This window comes from Gopherus evgoodei, chromosome 1 (genome assembly GCF_007399415.2).
Source record: "Gopherus evgoodei ecotype Sinaloan lineage chromosome 1, rGopEvg1_v1.p, whole genome shotgun sequence".
Taxonomy (NCBI): Eukaryota; Metazoa; Chordata; order Testudines; family Testudinidae; genus Gopherus; species Gopherus evgoodei.
The window spans coordinates 361,773,195-361,793,466 of NC_044322.1; the positions used below are offsets into that span (position 1 = coordinate 361,773,195).

The window sequence follows — 20,272 nt, forward strand, 5'->3', positions numbered from 1 at the left end:
CTAGATGCCATTTGGAGGTCCCTTCCAGCCCTCCATTTCTATGATTCTCTGATGAGGTCATCTAGTCTGTCCTCCTGCATAACCCACGGCAGAAAACCTTCCCCAAGGATTCCTGCATAAACCACAGTAACTTGTGGTGGAATCTGAACTACACCTGTCGCTACTATGATAGTTTTGGGGGGGGGGGGGTTTCATTGTCTTCAGTGAGATGTATCCCTGTCCAGGGATACTGCAGCTGTACCAGCCCTTCCATGCTCACAATGATACTGCCTAGCAGAAACCAAGAACAACTTTTTTCGGTTTTAAGCTCCTAAATCCTTACATGTAAAGGGATCCGATTTCCTCAGTGGCTGAGCATTCACAAATCCCACTAAAGTCAATGGGAGCTGCAGGTACTCAGCACCTTTGGAAATCAAGTTAGTTTCACCCAGGTAAATGAGTAAGGAGTCCCTGCCGTGATCAGTCAGTTTCAGAACCAATGGAGTAAAGCAGGACAGAGCCTGATCCTCCGCTCAATTGCGGGTGAAGCTGCATTGGCTTCAAATAATGTGTACTTCTTATCTATAAGGATGTAAAGGGTGGAGAATCAGGCATGTAGCATTGAAAGGCCCTAGATATAATGGGAGGAATGAACAAGAAAGGAAACCCCATAGCAGATAATAAGGGGATACGTTAATCCTTTTCAAACCCCACTTTCTTTCTCTCTGAGTCTCATCAAAGGATTTACCCCATAACCCATCCGATATTTGGTCTATCAAGCACAGTAACTCATCTCTGGGGCTTGCCAATGGCTAAGTGACTTGGCCAGGGTCACCCAGAAAGACTGTAGCAGGACCAGTAATTGAACCTCGGTTTCTAGAGTCCTAATCAATTGTCTTAACCACCGGATCAACCTCCTTGAACAGGCCGGTCTAACTGGGGACACCTAAAGGGCCTGATTCTCAGAGGGCAGGTGCTCAGCACTTTCTGAAAAGCAGGTTCCATATTTACAAAAACGTTTTCTTTTGTAGCTTTGGTCTGCAGTGCTGCCTGCACTGGTTTTAGTTGAAAACAAAAGCCCAGGAGGTAGCATGAGCTTTTCAAAATCCTACTAGGTACCTATCTTCATCCTTAGGGGCCTAAATACCTTTTAAAATCTCGCCCAAAGTGGGACGTGTTAGTGCAATGTCCCTTGATTCCAAGCAGGAGGATTGAGGCAAAGTATGTGTGTGGCTGTGTGTACTCTGTACAGTCCTGGAGTTTGCAACAGCTCCTCTTCTTGGTGTGACTCTTAATAGCCAGCTTTTTTTTTTTTTCCTGAATGAGAAGGGACATCTCAGCCCCGTGACGTTGCCAGCTCCTTCTGATTTCATTTTAATGAAATCATGTCCAAATGAAGGCTCCGCGTCTGGAGTTACGATTCAGACCCCGTGATCACTCATTTTTATATATACACAAGGGAGGGGGCGAAGCGTTTCCATAGAGAGAAAAAATATCGCAGCCCTCTTAATAACAATAAAAGACGAGGCAGGATACAGAAGTTCAGGCTAATGTTCCTGATGTATTTCTCCTTACTCTGAGGCGGCGGCTTGCAACCAAGAGCGCTCTCACTCCCGAGCACAGAAGACTTGCAGGTGAGTGCATTGCTTGGAATTCATTTATTAAAGAGCAACCAGCTTGTCTGCAATGAAGTTTAAATATTTCAGTGCTCCTCATAGGTGCTCGGGTCCCTGCGGGGCGCTGCATTTCTATGCGAGAGGAGACAGGCGTTCGATCAAAAAGTAGTCTAGGAACCTGTATTAAGAGCCAAAAATGACTCTGTCTTTTGAGTTACTGAGGCAAAGGATTAGATAAAGGACCAGCTGCAATTTTCAGAGTTAAACTGACTAGCTCCAGGGATGGGGGAAAGAGGTGACATTTTGCAAGGGGTATCGCCAGGAATGGGGACACAAGATGCGGTTTCTAAAGCCAGCATGGGACAGCAAGACACAGTCAGCTCCGTGGCTAAAGTCAGCTTTGTGCATCAGCAACAAAATGGGCCGTTTGAAAGGTGCAGTTGGTTTATTAGTGAGCAAAGTGGAGGTGTCTGTGGCTGAGATCCAAATTTGTAATATTTGATTTTCCGGCAACTACCTTCTCTGCAAATCAGAGCCATCTAATTAGCCCCAGCTGGAGTCGTTGTTGGGGGGGACCCCAATAGGTCAGCAAAAGCTTTATTCCCAACTTGCTTGAACTGCCTGGTGTGTCTGCTTCACTTTGCCTCCTGTCTGGAATAGCTAAGAGGCAGGTGTGGGTCCCCAGCTAGTGTAAATTCTGATAGCTCCAATTGTCTGTAGCTTTTCGATATAATGCCTGTAAATTGTCCATTGGAGCGATGACAATTTATCCCAGCTGAAGATGTGCCCCTAAGGGCACCTGTGGATCACATCTCATAAATGTCATCATCAGCCTTTATCCAAGCTTCTTCAGAAACTGTTTTGCTGCTTCTTTCGGCTGAATTCCCCATTTCTTTGGTGACAGTTCCGGGGAGCAAGGTTTTGTAATGGCTAACAGTGCACTAGGGTTCTCAAGTACAAGAGACACAACAGGATGGCGACCAAAAGGTACTTTTTGCAGTAGCCAAGGAAAGGGAATTCATTAGCCAGGTCATCGGCAGGGTCTTGTGTTGAGACGTTGCCTTGATTGAATTTTTTATGATATCAATCCTACGTCTGGGGATCTAAAAACCACCGATGCTTCGTGGCATGTTTCATTTGGTTTTTTTTCATGCTTTACGGTCCCCATAGCCAGTGACAGCCCCCAGGAAGCCCCCAAAGAGTTTTCAGAGATTGGGCAAGCTAATCCAGTTATAGCCTGACACAGGGCCAGACTTTCCATGTCAGATGATGGTATAAAGAGTGTTACAAACTGATTTGATAGTTCGTTGTGCAGGGCTCAGAGAGATGCAAATCGTCTGACAGATTCGCATGGATTAGTGGAATACCATCCCTAGAGACACCATGGGAAAGAGCTCGATCAGTTCTTAATTACAGCTGGGCGTTTCCAAATGAAATCTGAACAACATAGCTGTCAAAACGGCAGCTCATAATAATCCAGGGCCAATTACCCTTGACACTAACAGAGCACACGGGGCCTGGTCTTCAACAGGTGGAAACCCATTGTAGAGCAACATGGATTTCCATCCTCTGAGGAGCTGGGCCCGTGCATTTTTAGAGAAAGATAAGCAGGATGTGGGTCTTTGCTGAGATCTATTCAGGCAAGTGCAGGCTGATGAATCCTGCAGGGCGTATGGTTTAAAACCTAGCAAAACTCCATCTATCTGGCTCCAGCTTGTGCAGCCAAGTTTATTGGTGCAATTGATTACTCCGGGACAGTAGCATGAGAGCAGCGGACATCAGAGAAGAGGGAGAATGGAAAGCCACTCTTAAGAACAGCTCCCCCCCCCCCCATAGTCCCTGTCCCTTTGGCAGGAAGTTGAAATCTCTTTTGAAGGATCTCCTGGCTCCCTCTTCCCAGGGCTGGGGGTGAAATGCCAAGTCAAAGGCTGTTTCTCATGTGTGTGTGGGGGGGGAGTGGTTATTGGCCTATTAACATTTCATGGCAGAGTTTAAGCCCTGATTTTGCAAGGTGCTGAGCAATTCCTAGGCACTCTCCCCTGCCGTTAACAAGGGTGCTGAACATCTCACAGGATCAGGCCCAGAGTGGTACCAAAACGAGGGGCCAATCACATGAGCTTTATCCAGGCAAAGCAGTGGCAGACACGGTGTGCGCTTACCCGCCCCCACAGCCCCGCCAAGGCGTCACAATCCTGATCTGTGGTCTGCACAGCTCAGCCTTCACACCTTCGTCCTGCCCCGGTGCTATTCCAGCCCTGAGGCCCCACATGGCTTTTCGTGTCAGAGCTGGGCCTTGGGACCCACGATCAGTGCAGGCTCTCTCGGTCCCTCAGCAGCCAGAGGGCTGGGAGCCAGGCAGGAGGGAGCCTTTTCTATTTGAAAGAGGAAGGTGGCAGAAGGGTGGAGAATGGGCAGAGCCCTATGGAGAGGTTGGAGGGCTGAGAGGAGGAAGCCACCCACTAAGGACTGGAATGGGATTGAAAAAACCAACAGCCCTCCCCCGTGCCAGGCAACCCCCACTCTTGCTCTGAGGTATGCAGCCACTAGGCCTCAGACTGAACCATGTCCACATGTGCATTGTAGGCTGGGGCCGGCAAGTCTCACCTGGCCCGAGCAGAGGTTATCGGTTATTCTGAAATGGACCACACTGAAAGGTCACTTCGGGGTGAGGAATATGGTTCCTGGGTCTTCTTAGCTGACAGATGCACCTCATTCTGCAGAGAGATGGGATGAAGTATGGTGTGGCATGTGGCTAGTTCTGCTGACGGCAATGGGTGCCCACGTATGCTCAGGGTTACTCACAGGCCTACATGCTCTGCTGGATCCGGGGCTAGTTCAGGGCTCCACTGCCATTTTCCTGCCACCTGTGCTCTGAACCACGGCAGGCTGGTACAGGCAGACGCTGGTTCCATCAGCATTGTGCCTCACACATCGCCCCAAGGAAACAAGTGAGAATGGCTGTGAGCAATGACTGGGCTCCTTGTCCAGCAGGTCAGTCAAGCTCAGTGGGTGGGTGGGCGGGCATCTCCTGCACCATAACTGAGACCCAAACTGGTCCAGTCAGGAAGGTGCTTCTTTCTTGGATGCCTGATTTCATAGAGGCCAGTCAGAACCATTAGATCCCTAGTATGATCTCCTGCCCCAGGCTGCTACATTTCACCCTGCTGCCCCTGTATTGATTCCAGTTACTTTAATTAAATTCAAGCATTTCCATCCTCAAGAGGCCAAATTGTGGGCCAGCCGCAAACGAGAGCAGGAGAGACCGAGGTGCCGCCATGCCAACAGGCCCTGCAATACAAGAGTCTGTCCCAAAGAGCTCATAATGGACAACCAATACCGCAGCATTTCCATGGTGCTTTACACTTTCAAAGCACTACACAAACATTCACTAGTCCTCAGCTCAGCCCTTTGTCCAGAGGAGGTGACAATTGCAAGCCCGTATCAGGGTGATGAGCATGTCTTCCCTTCTGAGCACGTTCAAGTTGACAACCCTCATGAAATTATAGATGCCTAGGAAGTTCCAAATTGAGCTAGCATCTCCGCCACCAGCCACTGAGTTCCCCTCAGATAACAGCCATAGCCTTAACTCTGCCCCAGGGGAGACAGCTGCCAAACCTCACAAGTGGGGAAATGGAGAAAGGTCGCATTGCACACTCAGTCCTCGGGAAAAGCAGGTAAAAATACTGCTGCAGCCACTGGCCTGAAATACACGTCCTTCAGAACGCTCTCCGCTGCAGATTCCTTGTCCAGACAGCCCTCCCCAAAATACTAGAGGGATGCAAGCTGTAAAAAGCACCTCCAGCTCACACCGGACTATGCATTTTGCACCAGTGGCCAGTGTCAGCAGGCCCAATGCAGGCACTCTGGGCTTTCTTCATTAACAATCCACAGTCACAATATATTTTCTCAAGGTACCGGGCATTTTTAAAACCATTTTCACAACACGGTGGGCCCAATCTTCCATTGCCTTCTGCTTTGTGTCATTATTTACACCTGTGCAAAGTGGTGGGGATGGGGGAGAGGGGAATGCGACCAACTCCAGTTGGTAATCTTGCGCACCACTTTGCACTTATTTTGCACACGTGCAAATGACTATATTATAGTGGATCACCAGATCTACTATAGCTAAAATTGAAACTTTCTGGTTAAAGCTTGGCTTTCCTAAGTGATCTAAAATTTGCGCATTCTCAGATTGCCATGAAATTTGGGGAGCACCATGGGGCACTGGCTGGGGTCAGTGATTTAAATTTGGGATCATTTGAGCGAGGGGTTTCTGAGAGATAAAGTGCAAGGCAGTTGAGAATCAGGCCAACAGTTTTCTATGCAGTTCTGTAAGCAAAGTTACCCACCAAGATGGGAATTACAGGGCCATTCCTCCACCTCTTACACATTAATCATTATAACCCTCCACAGTGACTCTAGCCCTTAGTACCCTGGGAACAATTTCAGACAACCATCCGGGCCAGATGTTCTTGAACAAGAGTTGGGCGTCTGGTCCATAAATCAAATCGACAACTTCGCTCTCATTCTCTTAGATGACTGTTCTTTCGTTCAAAAGACAGTCAGCTGAACCAACCGACTTCCTGAAGCCCAAGCTTGGCAGTGATGTTACACAATGCTTTCTAAACCCAGCTGAGACTACTACAGCCTTACAGCTCTAGGGGGCAGAGTGAAGGTTATGGGTATTTTGTGTGTGACTGTGGCTTGCTATGGAATTGAAACCTCAGCGCTGAAATTCCTGGGGTACTTACTTTATTTTATTAACACTAATGTACTGGAAAGGTGATGCCGCTCAACTCAATGGGATGGGCTTGCAGCTTTAAACACCCTGCAAGAAAGTTTTTTGCAAGGGAATTTCCTTGGTTTTTTAAATTGTCCTATTGAGGAACTGGAGGGAGCAGTGGGCTTGGAAATGGGAGGAGGGGAGGAGATTCTCCCTCCTTTCCCCCTGACTCCCTACTGTCTGTGGGGAGAGGAGAATTCCCATGCACAGCCCAAAAGGGGAGCCTCTCTCTGGCAGACCCTAGGATGTGTGCAGGGTGGGAACCGTTTCAGGTCTTAAAGGGGGGGATAAGGGGAGCAGGAGGACTGTGGGGCATTCCCCATTTCCTTCCTGTGCATCTCCTCATGCCTGATTCCTGTGGAGCTTAGAGGTGCCCAGGCAGAGGGTTCTGCTTGGATAAGGTAGCAGCTCCCTGGCAAGCCTCAGATGGCTACTAGAAAGGTGCTCCAGCTTCACTTCCCGCGGGTGGTAGAAGGCTCCCTGAGGCCCACCTTAGAAACCTTTTGGGATACCACAACCTTACCCACACAGATGAGAAGAGGCTCAGGGGGTCCCCATGAGCCTTAAGTGACTGGCAGAGGGCCCATAGCCTCCACCATCCTGAAGATTCTCATCACCTCTGTCTGATTTCAGCCCATTATGGGGACTGATCCTAGTTGGGCTTCTGTGTGGGGCTCTGACAAGGTTCATAATGCCCCCATCTGGTGGGAGCTGGCTGGGAGGGACCCCCAGGATCTGATGGAGGCTTGGGTGACCAGCTAAGATAATAAGGTTTGTGAAATGGGTGGGAAGCCCCCAGCACACGCCCTAAGGCCTGGAGCTGGGCCTCCACAAGCCTTTAACAGGGTGGAGAGGCCTGCTGGGTTCCCCATGCTCCCTTTCTCCACTGGCCCCTGCTTTTCCCTGCCCACTCCTGCTCCCAAAGCCACGGCCCTGGCCACTGGAGATCACTCCAGCCTGGTCAGGTTTGGGGCAAGGTAGTTGGCAGCAGGGCTGCCTGTGCTGTTCCTGTTCTGTGACTGGCTCCCGTCTGTGTGGCTGTCCCTCTGGTCCCCTCCACCAACCCTAAATATCGGGTGAGGTTTTATCTTCTAGGCTCTCTGGCAGGGGTAGGCAACCTATGGCGAACGTGCCGAAGGCAGCATGCAAGCTGATTTTCAGTGGCACTCACATTGCCTGGGTCCTGGCTACCGGTCCGGGGGGCTATGCATTTTAATTTAATTTTAAATGAAGCTTCTTAAACTTTTAAAAACCTTATTTACTTTACATACAACAATAGTTTAGTTATATATTGTAGACTTCTAGAAAGAGACCTTCTAAAAACATTACAATGTATGACTGGCACGCAAAACCTTAAATTAGAATGAAAAAATGAAGACTCGGCATAGCGCTTCTGAAAGGTTGCTGACCTCTGCTCTCTGGTATTGTGATCTCCAATTGAAAATCCAACCACCCCCCTCCAGCCCTGCAGCAAATCAAAGCGAGTTTGAGCTGGGTGAGTGACCCAAGGGACTGACACTAAAGGATCTAGCCAGACTGTGCGGGACATCTGCTTTGGACCCACAGATGAGGCTCTCTACAGCGTTGTAGCTGCGTTGGTCCCAGGACATTGGAGAGACAAGAAGAGCTGTGCGGAAACTCGAAAGTGTGTCTCTCACACCAACAGAGGCTGGCCCAGTAAAAGCTATTACCCCACCCACTTTGTCTCTCCTCGGGTCTGTCTACACAGCAAAGACAACCCTGTGACTGGTCCGTGCCAGCTGACTTGGGCTTGGGAGGCTGTTTCGTTGCTGTGTAGACATCCAGGCTCAGGCAGGTGTCTGAGCTTTGAGAGAGAGAGAGATACACACACATACACACACATCTACCTTGCAGAGTGCTAGAGCCTGGAATTCTACACAGCAATGAAACATCTCTACAGCCCAGGCCCTGTGAGTCTGGGCCAGCCACGGGTGCTCTAGTTGCTGTGTAGACGTACGGGTAGGGTCACTTATTGCTTAGCCTGCAGGGTACTGACATTCCCACTAGGGGGAGCCTGTGGCTCACAAAAAGTAGCACACACAAGGGTCTCTGCACACTGCTCTGTTTTGTGTCAGGATCTGAAACAGGGGTTCTCAGACTTTTGTACTGGTGACCCCTTTCACACAGAACACCTCTGAGTGTGACCCCCCTTATAAATTAAAAACACATTTTTATATATTTAACATCATTATAAATGCTGGAGGCAAGCGGGGTTTGGGGTGGAGGCTGGCAGCTGGCGACCCCCCATGTAATAATCTCACAACCCCCCTGACGGGTCACGACTCCCACTTTGAAACCCCCTGATCTAAAAGGTAAATATCGGCACAATGGAAAAGCCAAACAGGGCTGGTTTGAGTCTGCAGTGTGGTTTACTAGCTAGAGACTAATACTATCCGGTGCTTTTCATTAGTAGATCTCAAAGCACTTGATAAAGGAGATCAGTGTCATTATCCCCATTTTACATATGGGGAAACTGAGGCACAGAACTTGCCCAAGTTCACCTACACAGCCAGTGGCAGAGCTGGGACAAGAAGCCAAGACGCTCGAGTCCCAGGCTGGTGCTCTAGCCAGTGACCGCGCCAGGACCTTTGAGCATCCACAGCCAGACAATGCATTGTCACCGTGATGGTGTCTGTTAGAAATGCCAACTCCATCCCTTCGCATCTGCTTTTGCCAAAGCTGGCTTGTTCCCTATCGCGTATTCCTCCATCCTATTTCAAATGGCTCCATCAATGGAGTTTCCAGTATTAATAACAACACCTAGCTCTTATGCAGCACTTTTCATCCATAGATCTGAAAGTGCTTTACAAAGGAGGGCAATACCATTACGCACATTTTATAGAGGGGAAAACTGAGGCACAGAGCAGGGCAGGAATATTCCCTAGGTCAGCCCGGTGGCAGATTCAGGACTAGAAACCAAGTCTCCTGAGTCCCATGCCAGCATTTTTCATGCTAGCCAGGAAAACAGCTAGAATCTATGGATGGAAGTGGGGCGGCCTGGGATGTCCAAAGCAAACAAAGCTTGTGAACAGTCAAAAGGAGCGTCAGGCTGGCTGGGACCTAGGGGGAGGGATAGCTCAGTGGGTTGAGCACTGGCCTGCTAAACCCAGAGTTATGAGCTCAATCCTTGAGGGGACCATTTAGGGATCTGGGGTAAAAATCTGTCTGGGGATTGGTCCTGCTTTGAGCAGGAGGTTGGGTTAGATGACCTCCTGAGGTCCCTTCCAAACCTTGATATTCTATGACCTCCCTGTCTTTCCACGGGTTCCTGTTTGCTTTGGTAGGCTCAAGAGATGCGGGACCAAGCTCTCAGAACTCCCCTTGACTTCAAAGGGAGGTGGGATGCCTGGTGCCTCTCAGGAAGAGCTGCCCTGAGGAGGAGAAACCCTTCCAACCCACAAAGACAATGTGCAGCAGAGCCATGAAAAGCCAGGAGTTACTCAGCCTCCCACTAGGTTAGACTGGCTTCCTGGGGCGCACCTACTGTAGCCACCTTCCAGCTCTCCTCTCCCCAGGAACTGGGTGAGGTTCAGATGAGATGGTCCCTCCTGGCCCTAAGCTCTGTGAATATCTGGGCTCCCAAGCACTGACTAGGTCACAGGAGTATGAGTCTGGAAGTCTCACTCCAAGCACGAGGGAATGTTTGCTCGCATCACAGAGGATACGTTTACACAGCCCACCAAGCCTGGGCTCTGACTCCGGTTTGACCCCAGCCCCCTTCCTCTCACACACAACTCAGCCTGATGTGGGTCAGCAAAGCATGCAGGCCCCAGGCCCTAGGAACCTGCTAAGGGCATGGGTCAGAGCTCAAGTGACTCAGGGCCGAGCAGTGTGGACACAACTCAAACTACAGACCTGAATCAGAAGGTCTGTATAATACACTGTGGGCCCGGTTTACAATGCAGTGTGGATGCTCATGGAAACAAGGAATATGTCTACACTGCAGTAACACACCCACAGCACAGCTGTGGCTGGACTGGGTTAGTGGGTTTGGGCTTTGAGGTAGGTTTCAGACCCTGGCCTCCAACCCAAGCTCAGACCTCTACACTGTAATTTTTAGCCCTGTAGACCTGAACCCTGCAAGCCCAGGCTCTGCGACTAGGTGCCACGGGTTTCTCATTGCAGTGTAGATGTACTCACGGTTCTGTCCCAGGTCCTGCCCCCCACTCACCCCTTCTCCCAAGTCCCCACTCCCACCTCGCCTCTTCCCATCCCAGCCCTGCCTCTTTCCTGCCTCTTCCCGCCTCATTTCACCCCCTCCCCTGAGTGCACCGCATCCTCACTCCAGCCCCTTCTCCTCCCCCCAGAGCCTCCTGCATGCCGCAAAACAGCAGATCATGGTGAGCAGGAGTCATGGGGGTCGGGGAGGCGCTGATAGATGGGGCTGAAACGGGGGCTTCCAATGGGTGCTCCAGCCCTGGAGCCCCCACGGAGTTGGCTCCTATGAGTATAGACATATCCAGCGTGATTGTCAGCCACCCCTTCTGGAGGAGCAGCAGCTCAGGAAGGGAGCTGATCACAACAGGCAATCAGAAAACCAACATTTGTCGTGAAATCACGTTGATGTCAACAACGTATCATTTAGAAAAAAATGGGGAGGGGGAAGGTGTTTAAGTCGACATGTCCCCTTTTGGCACAGAACGTGTTGCTTGTTCATCCTGAAACGACCTTCGTTTTGAAGTTTACGTTAGGTTTAAATGGGTGAAATGGAACCATTTCAAATGCACTGATGGGGGAAAATAGGCCCTTGGCTGAGGGAGGTGGGGGAAACGTTGAGAGTGGCCAAGGACCTGCATGGTCTGGAGAGCCGGAGAGCGATAAATAAACATTTCCACTGACCCTGCATGAACATATTATCAGAATTTCATTTCCCCCCCAAATTTTAGCTTTTCGTCTTCGCTTGCAATGGAAAATCCACCCACCAACGGGCTTGCCTCTGGACTGACGGAGGGATGAAATGGCTGTGTGGCCAGGCAGGGCTGAGGTGTATTGGGTTGCCCTGTTAGTACTCCATCAGACCTCTGTGGTCACCCGGTTATGCAGCCCCTGCCCTAGACATGGCGCATTCCTTATCGAACATAGACTTTATGGTCAGAAGGGACCATTATGATCATCTAGTCTGACCTCCTGCATAATGCAGGCCAAAGAACCTCACCCACTCACTCCTGTATCAAACCCCTAACCTATGACTGAGCTGCTGGGGTCCTCAAATCATGGTTTAAAGACCTCAAGGTGCAGAGAATCCACCAGCAAGTGAACCGTGCTGCACATTTTGTGGTAAAGCCAAGGTGACTCAGGGTGAGGTTTGTTGGTGTTAGTCAGCTCATGATTTCGAGGGGCCCTGACTCCTGATTTTTGACAAGTCAGGGTTTGCAATACTGGGGATTATAGTCAGATGCATTCTCAGGGCTGCAATACATGGGTTGCCAACACTGCATGGGGTTTCCTATTGATATAGGAACATATATGACCATTGGAGTTAGCTAGCACCACGGAAGCGTCCAATTGGGATTCAGATTGCCCAGAAGTGCTTTTTTGAAAAATTGACATTTTGAACCAGGTTTGAGTTGGTCAGGGTGTGTGTGAGGGGGGCACCTTTATGTCAGGGAAGTCATAGCGAGCACAGGAGGCCACATGGAAGAAGACTGGGAGGTGACCATGCTATTCTGACAATCCTGTGGCAGTGTCCCAAGTAATATTGCTGGAGCTGTTATCATAGCTGTTGTGTCCCACCCTAGAGGCAGCTGCATTTCAGCGACAGGGAAGCAAAGCAAAATGAATAGTCTGTAGGGCTGCAAAGCATCGGGTCTCTGGTTCAGCATGTACAACTAGAGGCCACTTTTCTAAATGTGGGTCTTAGCGACTCGCTCAAAAGTACAGAGGGAACCCATGGGTATGGCACAGTGGAACACAGGGGGCCTGACGCCCAGTCTCCTGCTCTAACCACTAGACAAGAGATGACTGGTACCTGCTGATGGGGGGGCACAATATAAAGGTTCACCCCCACAAAACAACTTGAGTCATGCCCCCCCAGGCTCACCCCCCTCCTCTTACCTTCAGTGGCCCCTCCCTGCAGCTCCCAGCTGTTTGCTACTGCCTCTCCCCGTGCCAGCTGCAGGAGCTACCGCACAAGGAGGGAGTTATAAAGGGGATTTATAAAGGGTCGGCAAACCCTGGTAGAAATCCGGGGTGGGGGAGCACATGCCCCTGCCCCATGCATCACCTCAGCACTTCCTCCTACATATCGGTGTAGAACCCAGGAGTCCTGACTCCCTGACCCCTGCTCTAACCACCAGACACCTCCTCTAAGATCTGGAAATCCCACTTCCCTCCCCTTATCACTGGACTATTCTGCCATTGCAGGTGTGGACTTTCTCATTTCCCTGGGGGTGCTCGACCCCTGCTCCACCTGAGGCCCCGCCCCCACTCCATCCCTTCCCCCAGACCCCACTCCCACTCCATCTCTTCCCACCCCCACTCCGCCGCCACCCTGCCTCTTCCTGCCCCGTTCCACCCCTCCCCTGAGCGTGCCCTGTCCTTTCTCTCCCCCTTCCCCCCAGCGCCTCCTGCCTGCCACTGAACAGCTGATCCGGAGGGAGTGGAGCTGATCGGCAAGGCCGCCAGCAGGCAGAAGGCGCTGGGTGGGGGGAAGCTGATCGGTGGGGCCTGCCAGTGGGTGCTAAGCACCCATGTTTTTTTTCCGTGGCTGCTCCAGGGAGCAGCCATGGAATCAGCGTCCATGTGCCCTGAGGATACATCGTTATTAATACTAATGACCTCACCTACGTTTCTGCCTTCTCCACCTTCTCTCCCTCTCCTGAGCCTCAGGGGGGAACCATGTCGCCCACCAGACTCGTGCTGCTGCTCCTGGTGGCCTGCGCCGTGCAGACAGGCCTGTCCCTCAACCTGTACAAAGCCGAGTCTCTCTTCAGCTGCATCAACGCCGCCCTCTCGGACGCCGAGAAGAACCGCCTGGAGGAGAACTCCCTCTTGGACAGGAGGAGTTTCGACTCCCCGCCTGGGAAGGAGGCACCCTCGCAGCAGGAGGAAGAGGAAAAGGAGAAAAGGACGTTCCCAGGGGATGCCCGTTACAAATACCTCTCCCAGGCGCAGCTCAAGAGGAAGATGTACCAGAACCGGGCCAAGCCCGACCGGCGCACCAAATTCACCCTCTCCCTCGACGTGCCCACCAACATCATGAACATCCTCTTCGACATCGCCAAGGCCAAGAACTTGAGGGCAAAGGCCGCCGCCAACGCTCACTTGATGGCTCAAATCGGGCGGCGGAAGTGAAGGTGGCGGTGGGGTGGGGTAGGGTGGAGCTGGGAGAGCGAACTTGTGGGTGAGGTAGGGCTGGGCGGGCTGGGGAGGACGGTAGCCACTGGGGTCTTCAGCCCACACTTCCTGGGGCTGCCCAAATGGAACTGTATATAAGTGCTGTCTATTTTTGATCCTTAAAGCTGCATAACATTCAGATCTCGCTCTCTCTCTTTCTCGCTCTGAACTTTTCCTCTCCTCAGAGCCCCGACCGCGTCCCGCTGCTAGGAGGAGACAGACAGGGCTTTCAAACCAGGGGAAGGGGATGGTTGGCTTCACATAACATGGGCCCCGATTAAAGCAACAGTCTCTCGAGCTTCCAATTCTTTCCTTTCCTTGCCTCTCATTCAGGCCTAGCTGGGTAAATAAAGCTTGACGAGGCCTTGTTCTTCAAGCTATAGAAGATACTGCAAAGGTTATATAGGGGATTTGTTACGAAGGCTCTGGAACCCAGACAAGACCCTGCAACCATCCCTGGCTCTCCAAACACAGCCTGTGTTGCCTCAGGTCACCACATAGGGTATGTCAACACTGCAAGTAAGCCCAGGCTGCTCAAACCTAACCCCACTTGCGTCTACACTGCAACTGTGCTAACCCAGGGCTCAGATCCTGGATTCCAGGACCCTGCAGGGCTGGAGGGTCCAAGCTCGAGTTAAGCCGGGACCCAGGGTCAGAACCTTTATTGCTTTGCTGTGTAGATGCAACCTTGCTTGACTCGGGTCCTGGAAGGCAACCAGAAGTATCCCACAATTACCTGGGACACCTTCCTTAGTCCTCTCTATCCCAACCATCTGCAATCCCTACTCGCGTTGCCAATGGCAGCAGCTCAGGTCAGCGTCAATGCAATGTCTTCTGATCCCCAATCTTCAAGCACACTATCAGACAGCCTCCTGGGTTTGCAGTGGAGAACAAACCCATCAAGCCTTTTGAAAAGTGAGCTGCTTCCTGGTGACAGGCAGGGCAGGCAGGTAACTTTTCCCACAGTGCACCACGCTCCTAAGGCTACTGTAGCCACATTTTGGGGTGGGCGCTGAGGATTCTGGGATATGGTTACTCCGACTTGAGTCTGCGCACTGCAGCGTGGACACCAGAGCAATAGGTTCTAGCACGGGTTAGAAAACATGGGGCTAAAATGCAGTGTAGATGCTCAAGCCTACTGTTCCCTTACATGAGTCAGCTGACTCAAGTCCCACTAACCTCGGGCTTACATTGCCGTGTAGACACACCCATAAAGTATGAAGCAGTCACAGAAGGGGATGCTGGCTGTATGACAAGCCACCTTCCAAATGGCCTTCCCTGGTAAGATGCATAACCCTCCAGAACACGTGCAGTACAGCTTTTCCTCTCCGGGTGGGTAATGATGCCCACAAGCTGCTGCCATCCAGCAGCCGTTCAGAGGCCTATGTGACGTGAGTTTGGGGGGTTCTCAGCAGATGGATGTCCACATTACAATCATCCCCTACACAACCAGACCCAATCCCCCTCCTGGGCCTGCTCTTCTGGCTAGAAGCACGGCTTATGCTGGTGTGAACAAAAGGAGGGAGGGGGGCCTTCAGTCATTCTCTGGTAGCAGCAGCTTTGGTAAGCCAGCACTTAAAGCGACCCAGCTCAGTCTGCAATGTCACACACACACACGAAGCAGCGTGGGGAAAGCCAGCCCTGTGGCTAATACCCCCGAATTGATCAGTCTGCAGGGACTGAGCCTTCTGGATCTAACACACACAACTCTCCTGCTTGAGCTAAAGGCAGTGGTACACTCCTAAACCTCTGGTGTGGACCAGACACAAGATGTGGGCAAAGACCCAGACTATATTCAGGTGGGTAAACAGAATGCTGCCACGCTAGGGCCACATTCACACCAAAATATAAAGCAACAGGGGGGAAAGCCTGTTTCACGCTCACCTGGTTACTTTTCAAACTCCCCCTTCAAATGCCCCCACCCAAATCTGTTCTGTCTCTACGCAGGGCTTTCTTCCCCCTTCCTCCCTCTCAATCAAGCACCCAAGGGCAGGTCATTGCACCCAGTAGCAGAACAGACACTAAAAGTAAGGTCCTGTTCAAAGCATAATGGAAAGAGGCAGGGCAGGGCTGGGAGCTTGGGAGAAAGGGTGCAGTTGGGGTGGGGGCCTGGGCTGAGTAGGTGTTGAGCACCCCTGGGGAAAATTAGAAGCCGACGCCTGTGAAAAAAATTGCTTGAGCCCAGGAACAATAAGTGTGATTGCACATGGATCAGCACTAAGCCTTCAGATGGTCATTTTCATCCACTGCCAACCAGATTCCAAAGGCTTGAGTTGCAGATGAAAGTATTATTTGTCTATTACCAAAAAACCCAGACACCCGCCCTCCCCATAGTCCAGCTCTCCAGTTCTAGCACACGTTGCTTTTGTTTGCAGGACTTCGTTAGTGCAAAGCTTGTCCCGTGTGCCCTATTCAAAGTAGGGCAATGGGCCCCATTTTATCTGCTTGTCTGGGAAGCCAGACTGGTCCCCTCGGTTGGATGGTCCCTTCTGGCCTCACACACTGGGATCCTCCCAGGCTGTCAAACCAACACTGAACCTTTGAGGTAATGATTCCAAGAAAGGTTGATCATTAAATCCAATAGGTGCAATTAGCTCCAATATAACCATAAACTGCAACCGGGGCTCTGTTCTCTTCATGGCAAAGAGGAGTTAGTAATAGTCTCTTAGTCTAACAAACAAAATAAGCCCCAATTCCTACTCTCAGTTATGCTGGTGTAAACCTGGAGTGACTCCTGTGACAGGTTGGATCACAGAAACCCCCTTGGGAACTGATGTGTCAAGACTCCTTCTGCTCCAGCTTTCCCTACCAGCCTGGGACTCCAGCACCCTGTCTTGTTGAGCCAGACACACCCGTCTGCTCCAACACAGACCCAGGGTCTGAACCACGTGCCCCAAAGCTGCAGACTTAACTAAAGCAGTTTAAGAAGGGGTCTAAACCCCAAATAAATCCGTTTACCCTGTATAAAGCTTATACAGGGTAAACTCATAAATTGTTCGCCCTCTATAACACTGATAGAGAGATATGCACAGCTATTTCCACCCCCCCTCAGGTATTAATACATACTTTGGGTTAATTAATAAGTAAAAAAGTGATTTTATTAAATACAGAAAGTAGGATTTAAGTGGTTCCAAGTAATAGCAGATAGAACAAAGTGAATTACCAAGTAAAATAAAATAAAACACGCAAATCTAAGCCTAATACAGTAATAAAACTGAATACGGATAAAATCTCACCCTCAGAGATGTTTCAATAAGTTTCTTTCACAGACTAGACACCCTCCTAGTCTGGGCACAATCCTTTCCCCAGGTATAGCCCTTGTTCCAGGAGCTCAGTGGTACAATGTGCCTAGGGCACTGCTCCCCTGACCTAGCCCTCAGATCCTGCTTCTGTCATGAGGGAGATGAGTTTGAGTGTGTCCCCTCCAGCCCCGCCAACAGACATGTCTGTGTCAGAAACACACCCCGCAAACAGGCACGATGTGCAGTATCTCGCCAAGAGGAATCCCGGGGCTGGAATGCTAGAGGCCAGGTCTCATCAGAGCTGGGTGGAGAAGCTCACTCTGTATCGGCATGGGCTATGCTAGTGCTGTCTACGCCTCGCTGTCATAGATCTTTAGCAAACCAGGACTCTAGGAAAGTGTTTTGGGATCCAGGTAAGAACCTGGAATCAAAAGACTCTTGCTTTAAAATAGAATTCAAACAGCATATGACAGGCTGCCCTGATGACCCTGGCAAGAAGGAGCCGGGGGGTGGAGGCACCACCAAATAAATTCCTACGGGAAGAAAATAAGGAAGTTAGACCATGCTGAGCTGGAGGCGGGATCCCGTTGACCCCAGGCCTGGCCAGCAAAACCCACAAGGAGACTGGCGTTCAAGGAAGTAACCGGGTGGATAGGGTGCCACACACATTTTAAAACAAGGCTTCCTGGCTTCCCTGAATGTCTCCCCCATCCCTGCACGTGAACGGCCTGCCCTCTAAGATCCCTCCCCACTAGTCCCGGGATACTGGGCATGAGGTCCCTCCACATTTAAACCTGCTCAGCCTCTGCCTCCTCCAGCCACTCATTCCGGCACAAACAGGCAGCGGCACCAGCCTGAGAGACTTCAGCAGGAAACACTCCATTTCCCTGCCTGTAACCAGACTGGCCCTCAGAGCGAGAGAGTGCAAAACATAATGAGAAATGGGTTTTGGCACTCCTGCAGCCTGTTCCAGGGTTGCTCTCCAAGACGTGCCACCTTAACAAGCTTGTTCTAAGGGGATGCCTCAGTTTCCCTCCACAATAGTGGTAAGGGAGTCAAATAAACAGTCACTCCTCCCTGTGGGGTCCAAAAGCCTAGTCTCTGTATAGCCCAGACCTGGGCAAAGAGTGGCCCAGTGCTTGGGGGCTAGTCTGGGTTAGTCTAGTTCAATTCCCTGGTCTGCCACAGACATCCTGTGTGATACTTACACTTGCTGGGCCTCAGTTCTGCCCCATGCAATGGGTGTAACAGTTATATCCTTCCTCCTTCGACACTGTGAGGATAAATAGACATGAGATTGGCAGATGCTCAGGTAGTGCAGCCACACAAACACTCTATCATAGCTGAGGAAGTCAATATAAGAGCCTCACCTCTGAACTAAGATGATGGCATTAGGAAGCCAACAGGCTGGTCCTCCATCTTTGTCAGCTTAATGCAGGGCCGGCGCTTCCATTTAGGCGACCTAGGGGGTTGCCTAGGGCTCCAGGATTTCAGAGGGCGGCAGACTGCTCCGGTGGACCTGCCGTAGGCATGCCTGCAGCAGGTCCACCGGAGCCGCAGGACTAGCGGACCCTCCGCAGGAACGCCTGCGGGAGGTCCACCGGAGCCACGAGACCAGAGAGCCGACCCTGCGCCTAGGGTGCCAAAAATCTTGGCGCCGCTCCTGGCTTAGTGCTGCTGAAAACCCTCAAATCCTTTCTCTAACCCCAGCACAAACTTCCGCCCCGTCCAGCCCTCGCCACGCCAACCCTTGGAACACGTCACACTCGAGCATTTCCTTGGCATTCCATAGGACTCTGGCATCTCAGAGGCTGCTCATGGCAGAAGCGGGGCTGCTACGTACCCCACACTGCAGTTCAGGTGCCACCCATAGAAGTGAAGGCAACTCATTCTCCCAGGCCCCGCCTTGGGTAGAGGGCCTGATAGGCCAGTTGTGGGGCTGATCTCTGAGAGACAAGGGATGCAATATTTTTTAGTGGACCAAAGTCTGCTGGGGAGATAGACAACCTCTGTCCTGCGGATACCTGTCGACGAATCAGACTGAGCCCCACCGTTTCTAACCCATGTAGGTCACCAGAAATGAATTTCAGCCACAGCTGGTTTAGGCTGGATTTAAACCAGTGACCAGACACAATAGGCTTTGCACGGCCTGTGCTCCATTCAACTGACAGTGGCAGAAAGTCTAATAGATAAGGCAGGACTAGGAATCAGGAAACCTCGGTTCTAATCCCGACTGTGCCACATGGCCTTGGGCAAGTCAATTTACCTCTCCTGGCCTCAGTTTCCCCTCCACCCTTTGGGTGTTTAGACTGCAAGTTATTCAGAGCAGGGGCACTCTTGTTTGTTCGCAGAGCACCTGGCACAAGGTCCTGATCTCAAGTGAGTTCCTCCAGGCATTACCGTAATACAGGTGATGACTTGTCCCCAGATGAAGGGTGTGCAATGGGATCTGTCTGCCGCATCTGGAAAGCTCTTCCGTGCAGGAGACAGAACTTTCCCAGGGACCACTCCAAGACCATGGACTGAACTTGCCCAGGAGCTAGAGACAATCCCAGACCTGACCACTCCACATCCAAGGTGTGTTTCTTGGACTTGCCTTCTCTGACAAACAACCACCGGTGTTTCTACAAGTGAAATGAACTTCTCTACACACACTTCTCCCCCTGCAGAGAGAAGCAGCACATGAGAGAGGTTAGTTATGGTGCTTGATGCACTATGAGGAGCAGCGCAGTATAAGAACCTACGCAGAACACAGTAGAAAAGCCAGCTCAGAGCACCAGCCAAACCCACTAATAAAATTTCCCTCAGTTCCTCACACTGAGCTCTTCGGAGCACTGTCTGTGTGAAGCTACTGGCCAAGCAGGTAAGAAGTTTTCCCCAGGTCACTAGCATCATCTAGTGGAGAAAGACAAAAATAAGTGGCCAGGTACTGGCCTGAGAAGGCAAGGAGGAAAGTGTTTATCAAATACGCTGGGTAGTAAAGAGGACGGCTAGTCCTGGGGTTAAGGAAATCTCAGGACAACTCTGACACATTCCCTGTATTACCTCGAGCAAACCCCTCCCCCTCTCACTGTGCCTCAGTTCCCCCTCTCTATGGCCAGGGGGCCACGCCAGGCTTTTGCCAGCCTTACTGTACTGATCGGGGTATGATCACCGACTGACACAGCAGCCCCTAGCACAGAGACAGCTATAGCAGGAAACAGCTTTTATCAGTTGAGCTCATTTCACCCGCAGGGCAATTGTACTGGGTGGGTTCAAAGCACAGTTTTGCCTGTATAGCTGCATCCATGCTGGGA

At 51.1% G+C, this 20,272-nt stretch overlaps 1 protein-coding gene across 1 annotated transcript; it reads left to right on the plus strand.

The window, feature by feature from the left end:
- The first annotated feature begins 1,528 nt into the window (after positions 1–1,528).
- On the plus strand, positions 1,529–13,692 carry UCN3 (urocortin 3). The gene is made up of 2 exons (XM_030576647.1): positions 1,529–1,613; positions 13,228–13,692. The coding sequence occupies exon 2, from the start codon at positions 13,237–13,239 to the stop codon at positions 13,690–13,692; it is 456 nt and encodes a 151-aa protein (XP_030432507.1). The 5' UTR covers positions 1,529–1,613; positions 13,228–13,236.
- Positions 13,693–20,272: the final 6,580 nt, after the last annotated feature.